At 42.1% G+C, this 9,160-nt stretch overlaps 2 protein-coding genes across 2 annotated transcripts in view; one reads left to right on the top strand and one right to left on the bottom strand.

Moving 5' to 3' along the window:
* Nucleotides 1–6,969, bottom strand: part of LOC119338402 (protein WHAT'S THIS FACTOR 1 homolog, chloroplastic-like) — an 8,150-nt gene extending 1,181 nt beyond the window's left edge. Inside the window, exons 1-2 of the mRNA XM_037610715.1 lie at nucleotides 5,103–6,969; nucleotides 897–4,369 (exon numbers count right to left, since the gene is read on the bottom strand). Of these exons, the coding sequence (XP_037466612.1) occupies nucleotides 5,743–6,915 (1,173 nt within the window). The 5' untranslated portion in view covers nucleotides 6,916–6,969 and the 3' untranslated portion in view covers nucleotides 897–4,369; nucleotides 5,103–5,742. The remainder of the gene's footprint in view (nucleotides 1–896; nucleotides 4,370–5,102) is intronic.
* On the top strand, nucleotides 975–1,789 carry LOC119338403 (cell number regulator 11-like). The gene is made up of 4 exons (XM_037610716.1): nucleotides 975–1,082; nucleotides 1,201–1,272; nucleotides 1,354–1,563; nucleotides 1,656–1,789. The coding sequence occupies exons 1-4, from the start codon at nucleotides 1,028–1,030 to the stop codon at nucleotides 1,769–1,771; spliced, it is 453 nt and encodes a 150-aa protein (XP_037466613.1). The 5' UTR covers nucleotides 975–1,027; the 3' UTR covers nucleotides 1,772–1,789.
* Nucleotides 6,970–9,160: the final 2,191 nt, after the last annotated feature.

Genomic DNA, 9,160 nt, shown 5'->3' with positions numbered 1-9,160 from the left:
GGAACTGACCGAATACTTGGGCCAGGCCCGAGAGGTATTTGCAATAGAGCGAGCGTGGCCTGATGTTTTGCTGCAGCTGAACACAACCTATCCGAAACAAACTGTTTCCCCTCTAAACCAGAAACCTTATCCGAGACAACCGTCATGTAATAAGCAACCAAAAGACACTCACTACAGTTCCAAAGAAAAACTCGCTGACTGCAGCCCCCAGAACAGTGTTAAACATTCCGTATGTCGATATTCTTTAGGTTGCCAGGAGACGTTACCTGACTGGTTGCTACTCTGAATATTCAGTTTCTACCAAATTTGTTTCAACTGTTACAGAACTTTCAGCTTCAACAAGCAGATGGTAGCCTATCAGTAGAAGATAAAAAGAAACACATGAACATCATCCCCAATAGGGAATACTCTAGCTCTAGTTGGCGATACGAAAAACGAAACCATGGCCGTAACCAGAAAGTTCAAGCAGGACACACCTTTGTGCAGAAACCATATGTATACGTTATGTTAACTGGCAAGTGTTTGGTTAGCTTGTCACCAGGCATGGTTCCCCTACTCTAAACGGAGAGTTACATGGTGATTATCATTAGTATATTACTTGCTATCAAGCCGATTTCATACATAGGAAAACGACGATAAGGCATGAAAGTTACCACCAGACTAGAAGCTCCAGAATGCTGCCATATGCTGATTGGGCATGGGATTTCCAGAAAGATTGGTCCAAAGCAGAACATGCCAATTGAACACGGTTTCCTTGAGAAGACCAATTCAAAGCAAAACCAGTAAACACGGCACTAGCGCACAATATTCGGTGCAGATTGCAAGAGAAAACCCATAAAACAAAAACAAAAACGCTGCACTGGAATTGGTTGCTGAAGCAATTGACTTTGTCATACCTGATACTGCACTGTTACTGCTAGTATATAAGCATCGGTAGCATCAAAGCTCACAAGGGCACAGCTGCACACCGCTGCTATTCCCATACTCAACGATCACAGATCCACAATCTACCAAACTTACTAGCACCATGGTTGCTGAGTGGTCAGTTGGGCTTTTCGACTGCTTTGGGGATTTCCGCACCTGTATGCAGACCTAGCTTTTGTTCTGTTCTTCTTGCACCCCTTGTACATGGGTTTCATAAGCAGCATGCAAACTTGCAAAGTACTCATCTGTGTTCCATTCCATTTCCAAACATTGCAGGTTGCTTGACTTTCTGGTGCCCCTGTGTTACCTTTGGTCGTCTTGCAGGGATTGTGGACAAAGGCTCCCCATGTAGGTGTTTCGCTTAGAATTCGTGCTTAGGTTGAAGCATAAAGATCATCCATCTTTGTGGCTGAGTCTCCTTGTTTTCAGCATGCTGCATGAATGGGACCCTGTATGTTTGCCTGGCTTGCGTAGGCTGCAACTGGTTGTATTCTTGTACCAAACGCTCGGCGATGCGGTCGCAATACAACTTGACAGCATCGCCCTGCATGGACTGCTGTGTCCACTTCTTCTGTGAGAGTTGCGCGCTATGCCAAGAGTACAAGGAGCTGGAAAACCGTGGCTTCAACATGGCCAAAGGTCGCTGCGTCTTACTGAAAGAATGCATAGTCAAGAAAATTCATGTGTTTCACAAAGGCAAAGTAATGATGACTAAATCATTAAATTTGCAGGATGGGAAGGTCAAGATGGTGGGATGTGTGCAAGGCATGAAAGCACCTGGGAAGCAAGGGATGTGTTTCTAGAACATGTCCATAAAATGATGCTCTTAGCTCTCCTGTTCTGTTAATTTTCATTTCATGATGTTCTACAATATCCAAAGGGGAAATAAAGGCAGGTCTAGTGACTTGCTCCATTTTTGCAATCAAGTTGTTAAATCTCCTTTTATCAGTCCTTGTGGTTTTGATTCAGTTTTCGTACTTCCATTTATGTCCTAACACAGCAGGCAACATACATTATGTGATCTGTCTAACACAGCAGGCAACATACATTATGTGATCTGTCACTTGACAAGCATTATATGGTTGTAGATTGTACAAAGTTAGTGGCCTGTGAACTAAAATGCAGTGTTCAAACTGTAAAGCTATGAAACTCTTGACTCAATACTGACTGCCGAACTGGCATGAGGAATAAATACTAAGATGGGGCATCCTGTATGCTTAAGATGATTGAAGAAAAAATATGGTAACAAAAAACTACACAACAAGCAAGAAATTTCGAGAAAGGTTGGACATATACAGAAGCTCATAATTGAGATGGCAAAAAAAATCACACGAGAGGTAGTTCAGCCGCATGAAACATGAAACGTTGTCCTAAGAAAGATATAAACCACAGGGCAAAACTGAAGCTATGTACTGAAGTTATGAATCTATGAACTAAAATGTACTGCTCAATTTACTCAATTTGTAAAGCTATGAATCTATATACCACAGGGCAAAACTTCATATGAATCTATAAACCACAGGGCAAAACTGAAGCTATGTACATTTTAGTACATTTTAGTTCAAGTACCATACTGAAGTTTAGTGGCATATGAACTAAAATGTACTGCTCAATTTGTAAAGCTATGAATCTCTTGACTAGGTACTGAGTGCCGAACTGGATATGAAATATAATACTTGAAGATTGGATATCTTGTATGCTTAAGATGATTGAAGAAAAAATTATGTTAAAAAAGGCTACAGAACAAGCAAGAAAGGTTGAAAAGGTTCTGACATCTGCAGAAGCTCATAGTCGAGATGGCAAAAATTCACAAGAGATAGTTCAGCCACACGAAACATTGTCCTAGGAAAGATAAAACCACAGGGCAAAAAGGTAAAAATCAAACCAGAATATGGACCATATTGTCAATGTCATGCATGCATGATGTAGTCCTTGTACATTGACTTCGCCATAGCCTGTCCTGTAGCCAATCAGTTTGGGACAGATCAGCAAATTCTTTAGCTCAAGACTTGCAAGAGCAAACCCTGGCACACCAACAACCGTACTTCACGGTGTATGACAAATGATCTCCACATAACTGCGCAAATTGGTCAATATCTTAGCTATCTGTAGGTTATATAATTTGTACAGTACAGATAGCAGAGCCAGATAATGCCCCCCAAATAGAAATGGACAAAGCCCAAAGCGAGCACAGAACTGGAGGCGATTAAGAAACTCGAAAACAGCAACCGAAATTTGGGGCTTTTATTAAGGGTACAGTATGAGCTCCATCAAGGAAATCTCGGAAGCAGAAGATCTTATCCAACTCGAATTTACATGGAAAAGCCTCAGAAAGAGGACTGCAGTGACATTTTCCATAGCTTCAATCAGGTGTTGCATGACTAATGAAACTGAAAACATAGTGAGACTGGATTCCAATCATCGTGTGAGGACCTCAAATTGTTATCATCGTCAGCCCACAAATTCCAATCATCATAGCAGCTATTACTTGCCAAGCAATGAATGATGAAAAGAACAAAAGGGGTCTATGCTACAACCAAAACTGGAAGCTCCAAATAGCTGCCAGATGCTAACTGAGCATAAGATTTCCCGAAGGAGCAATCAAACAGAACAAGCCAAATGAACATGATGTGACTAAAAACGCTAATTTACAGCAAAACCTGTAAACACAACATACAACATTAAAGTGCAAGAAGAAAACAGAAAGCCCATGAGACAACAAAAATGATGCACTGGAATCTACTATGAGCAGATACTTGTGCAAATGGGCACTGATACCATGTTGTTGCTAGTTTATAAATACCAACAGGATCAAGGTATTCTTGCTCACAAAGGCACAGCTACACACCATCTATTTCCATATTCCACAGATCACAACCACAAGAAATCAGCAGCATGTCAGGGAAGTGGTCGGTTGGGCTTTGTGACTGCTTTGGAGATTGCGGCACCTGTATGGAGAACTATCTTTCATGCTCTTCTCACAAGTCCTTTTGCCTTATACATTGGGGGGTCTAAAAGAGTGCATTTCACTTACATCCTGATGCTTCATTTTTTGTGGCTAATGCTGCAGGTTGCTTGACTTGTTGGTGCCCCTGCATTACATTTGGTCGCATTGCTGAGGTTGTGGACAGAGGCTCAGGATGTATGTGCTTCAATTACAATTTGCGCTTGGGATCAAACATAAAAACATACATCTTGTTGGCTACCTCCCCTTGTTTCCAGCATGCTGCATGCATGGGACCCTGTATGTTTTGCTAGGATCCATAGGCTGCAACTGGTTGTATTCTTGTACCAAACGCTCCTCAATGCGGGCACAGTACAACTTCCAAGGGTCACCCTGCATGGACTGCTTTGTTCACATGTGCTGTGAGAGTTGCGCATTATGCCAAGAGTACAAGCAGCTGGAAAATCGTGGCTTCAACATGTCCAAAGGTATCTCTCCTTGCTGAAACAAAATATAAAACAAAACATGCCTGTTCACAACACAAGCTTTAATGACTAAAAATACTAAACTGTGATCTTCATCACATTTGCAGGATGGGAAGGTAGCAACAAGATAACGGAAGGCATGGCAGCACCAGAAAAACAAGGGATGGATGTGCTTTTAGACCATGAATAAATCCAGAATTTGGTGCTTGTGATGGTTGGCACTTCTCTTCAATAGCTTTCCATTGATCCCCATTTCCCTATGTTCTTCAAACATAAAGGCAGGCTTATATCCTTGCCACATTTGGTTATCAAGTTGTTAAAGCTCCTTTTATGTATCCTTCTGTTTAGGTTTAATTTTCTTACTTTTACTTATACCCCAACATCAGCAGGCAACATATAGCATATAACTTGCTACTCGTTGAGCAAGCTGTTAATTGGTTATACAGGCCCATGGACTGTTACATAGAAATATATCACTCATTTCAAAATGCAATGAGTCATTAGTCCAGTAATCCACCACTCAGTGCCAAACTGGCATAAGCAAATAAGTGCTTACGTAAGGACAAGGCATCATCCCAGTAGAATTTAAATGATTAACTAAAGAATTTTGTGATAAAAATGACTAGACAGGACATGAATGAATTTTTTTAAGATTGCTATCTATAAAACCTCATAACTGAAATGCCAACACACGGAAGATCAACTATAACAAAACATTTTCCTAAAAAAACTGGGAAAAAGGTGTGTACCTAAAATCATTCTCATCAAAGTTCCATTTCTGGGGATGATCATATTTGCTATACAAAACATATTCCGGCAGAAGGCTACAACTCCAACTGTGCTCAAATATCCACCAAAATCGCAGTGCTCTCTTTTGTAGATAGTCAATTGCACATGCTTGCATGCAGCATTTGCTGCTCATGATTTCTGTTCTCTCTGACAATATAAGACCAGTTTGCATTGGCATTTCACTTGCAAGTTCTGCAGATCTGTCGATCTTTCTCACACACATTGATTGCATCCATATGTTTGGTTTCCTTGATAAGGACCCCTTTTACACCAGAATTCCACCATTTATTCATTTAGGAGAATCCATATGCGATTGCTTTTATCCTGAAGGGGCATGCTATAATCTACAAAAAGATCAAACTGCCTGGCTGGCCGGTATTCCTGCAGTTCTCCGATTACATTTCCTGAGAAGAAAAACTAGCAAGTTGGGAATCAATTCTCTTTGACCAGCAAGCGAGACAACAACCCAAACAATTTCCATTTGCAGATAGATGTGTCATCCCTTCATAGCAATGTCACTCTTATTGCTGTAGTTTATCACAAGATATCATCATTCGTTCAACAATTAGTCTAGAGGGGCATCAGGCTTACATACACCAATCACCGGTTATCATCACCAAACAACACCTTGTAAAACCTCCGTCTTTCCTCCCTCTTCTCCGCACTATCCAACAGTGCCCCTGCCTCATCTTCGAGCTCCTCTTCTTCCTTCTTCACATCAACTTCACCTTTCCTCCTCTTCTTCTCCAAATTCACAGCACGTCGCCGCTGATTAAATTCGTGCAGACCCTCCTGCATCAGTTCCCCGAGTCTATCCTTTGCTGCCACCACTGGATCCTTCACCCTCAGCTCAGACCCCTCATAACCCTCACGGAGCACCGCAGTGTGAATCTTGTACCGATTCGACACATAGAAGAGGCAAGAATGCCGGAGCAGCATCCTAGCTGTGTCTTCTGGCAACCCAAACTCCCATCTGAAGTGCTCTAGCTTCATAACCGAAATCTTCTTCCACAAGGTGAGCGAAAGAAGCTCGTGAACCACAGCCACCGCACGCTTCTCAGCCTCTGAGTCTGTGCCAGGCACCGCCCCGTCCTCCGAGTAGGGCGAAATGTAGGGTGTGGAGTTGAAGTCCTCCATCTTGTCGTGGGACTTGGCCCAAGAGGACGGCAACGAGCAGGTGAACCGCGGGAGGGAGTTGCTCGCCGAGGCAGCGGCCTCAACAGCAGAGACCGCGCGGGAAGGGACCCATCGGAGCAGCTCCAGCTCTACGGCATTGCGGCGGTGAGGGTACGGGTTGGCGAGGCGGAAGAGGTCGGTGTGGGCGGGGAGGATGCGGAGGAGGTAGTCGTCTGGGAGGCCGAGCGGGCCGCGCAGCGCGGCGAGCTTGGAGACCGGGAGGCGGCGCCCGCGGGCGAGCATGAGCACGCGCGCGAGGCGGTCGGCCATGGCCGGCTCGGACGCGGTGACGGCGGCCTCCTCGGCGTCGACGAGCTCCGCCATCCGCTTGGTGTAGCCGAAGCAGAGCTCACCGCCGCTCCCGGCCGGGCCTTCGCCGGTGAAGAGCTCGAAGCAGGAGGGGTACTTGCGGAGCCAGTTGGCGGCGCGGCCGAGGAGGTCGAGCGTCTTGAAGCGGGACTGGAGGAGGCGGACGGGGGCGGAGCGGGACGGGAAGCGGAGGAGGAGGCGCTTGATCTGGTTGTTCACGATCCAGCGCCGGTTGCGGCGGAGGGCCGCCTCCAGAGCCGGGTCCTTCGGAGACGACCACCGCGCCATGAGCGCCCTTCAGCGGCGGCGGTGGCGGCAGGAAAGGGATAAGAGATTGGGCTTGTTTTGCTCATGGGCTGATAGTCTATTTTATCTGCGCTGGTGCTACTCGGCTATGATGGATTGCTTTCCCTCAAAAAAAAAAAGGCTATGATGGATTGCGTTCATTTGGTTAACGTGGCTAGACTCAAAAAAATGGAACCTCCTAAGAGCCCAGTTCGGCCGGCCCACGAACGCGCTGCGCAGCAAACTCATAAGAGCGAAAAAACAGCAAAAATAAGTGGCCCTCTCCAAGATTCGAACTCGAGCCATTGCCTTCACTTACGAGTGTGCATTTGTCTCAAAAAAAAAAACTTACGAGTGTGCATAACCAACTGTAGTGAATGATAAAAGCGCCAAAAATATAAGATCATATGCTTGCGCTATTTATTGCATCTGTAATGTATCACTTACTCCCTCTGTCCCGAAATATAAGAGCGCTTTAAACACTATACTAGTGTCAAAAACATTCTTATATTATGGGGCGGAGGGAGTAGTTTTTCTTTGAATTATTTCAAAAAATCATGAATTTGAATAAGTTCATCAATTTCGAAAAAATTCATCATTTTCAAAGAAAATTTCACAAATTTAAAAAGAGTTCAATTGATTTTGAAAAACAAATCATTGAATTTGAAAAAAATTCATATAATTTGAAAAAATAATCATTTGATTTGAAAAAATTTCACCGATTTTAAAAAACATCATTTCCTAAAAATCGTCAATTCGAAAAAATCATCGATTTTAAAATAGTTCATCGATTTTGAAAAAAAGTACAACAATTTTTAAAAAAAGTTCATCAATTTGGAAAAACAATTATTTATTTTGAAAAAAGATCTTCAAATTTTTTTAAAGTTCATCCATTTTGAAAAAATATCATTCAACTTTAAAAATAAAATAAGATAAAAGGATAGAAAACCGAACAAAACCATTTCAAATCAAAAATTAAAATAGGGAAAAGAAAAAAGAAATAGAGAAAGAAAAGACGTAAGAAGAAAAGAATGAAGAATATATACCTAAGAACATGAATTGAGGACGGTGGGGTAGTTAGTGCGGCGTACAAATGACCAGGTGTCCGTTGGTTCGGATCACATCGGACGCGCGCATGCAGTTATTTGGGTTTTAACAACAGAAAAGAAAAAAGAAAGCTCATTTGCAAAAACAATAGCAACGGGCGCCAGAAGCGTCAAATAGGGAATGCCCCCAAAAAATGGACAATGTGGCTCCCAGATCCTCCTATTTGGCACCCTCAACACCGGTTACAGGCCATTGCTAAACGGGAACACCTTACGAGTGTGCATAACCAACTGTAGTGAATGATAAAAGCACCAACAATATAAGAACATGTGGCCGCGCTATTTATTGCATATGTAATGTATCACTTACTCCCTCTGTCCCAAAATATAAGAGCGCTTTAAACACTACGTTAGTGTAAAAAACGTTCTTTTATTATGGGGGGGGGGGGTAGTTTTTTTTAATTATTTCAAAAAAATCATGAATTTGAATAAGTTCATCGATTTAGAAAAAAATCATCATTTTCAAAGAAAAATTCACAAATTTAAAAAGAGTTTCATTGATTTTGAAAAACAAATCATTTAATTTGAAAAAAGTTCATCTAATTTGAAAAACAATCATTTGATTTGTAAAATGGCCACCGAGTTTAAAAAACATCATTTCCTAAAAATCATCAATCGGAAAAAAATTATCGATTTTAAAAGAGTTCATCGGTTTTGAAAAAAGTACATCAATTTTCAAAAAAAGTTCATCGATTTGGAAAAACAATTATTTATTTTGAAAAAAGATCTTCATTTTTTTTAAAGTTCATCCATTTTGAAAAAATATCATTCAATTTTAAAAATAAAATAAGATAAAAGGATAAAAAAACCGAACAAAACCATTTCAAATCAAAAAGTAAAACAGGGAAAAGGAAAAAGAAATAGAGAAAGAAAAGACGTAAGAAGAAAAGAATGAAGAATATATACCTAAGCACATGAATTGAGGACGGTGGGGTAGTTAGTGCGGCGTAGAAATGACCAGGAGTCCGCTGGTTCGGATCACATCGGACGCGCACATGCAGTTATTTGGGTTTTAACAACAAAAAAGAAAAACGAAAGCCCGTTTGCAAAAACAATAGCAGCGGGTGCCAGAAGCGTCAAATAGGGAATGACCCCCAAAAAGGGACAACATGGCTCCCAGATCCTCCTATTTGGCACCCTCA

Source organism: Triticum dicoccoides, chromosome 7B, assembly GCF_002162155.2.
Source record: "Triticum dicoccoides isolate Atlit2015 ecotype Zavitan chromosome 7B, WEW_v2.0, whole genome shotgun sequence".
Lineage (NCBI taxonomy): Eukaryota > Viridiplantae > Streptophyta > Magnoliopsida > Poales > Poaceae > Triticum > Triticum dicoccoides.
This window is presented reverse-complemented; position numbering and strand designations above follow the sequence as displayed.

Bases quoted from the DNA above. Each gene is read 5' to 3' on its own strand.
- LOC119338403 (XM_037610716.1), top strand. From the start codon at position 1,028: ATGGTTGCTGAGTGGTCAGTTGGGCTTTTCGACTGCTTTGGGGATTTC. The intron at 1,273-1,353 runs GTAGGTGTTTCG...CCTTGTTTTCAG, and splicing joins TGTGGACAAAGGCTCCCCAT to CATGCTGCATGAATGGGACC. The intron at 1,564-1,655 runs GTCGCTGCGTCT...TTAAATTTGCAG, and splicing joins TGGCTTCAACATGGCCAAAG to GATGGGAAGGTCAAGATGGT.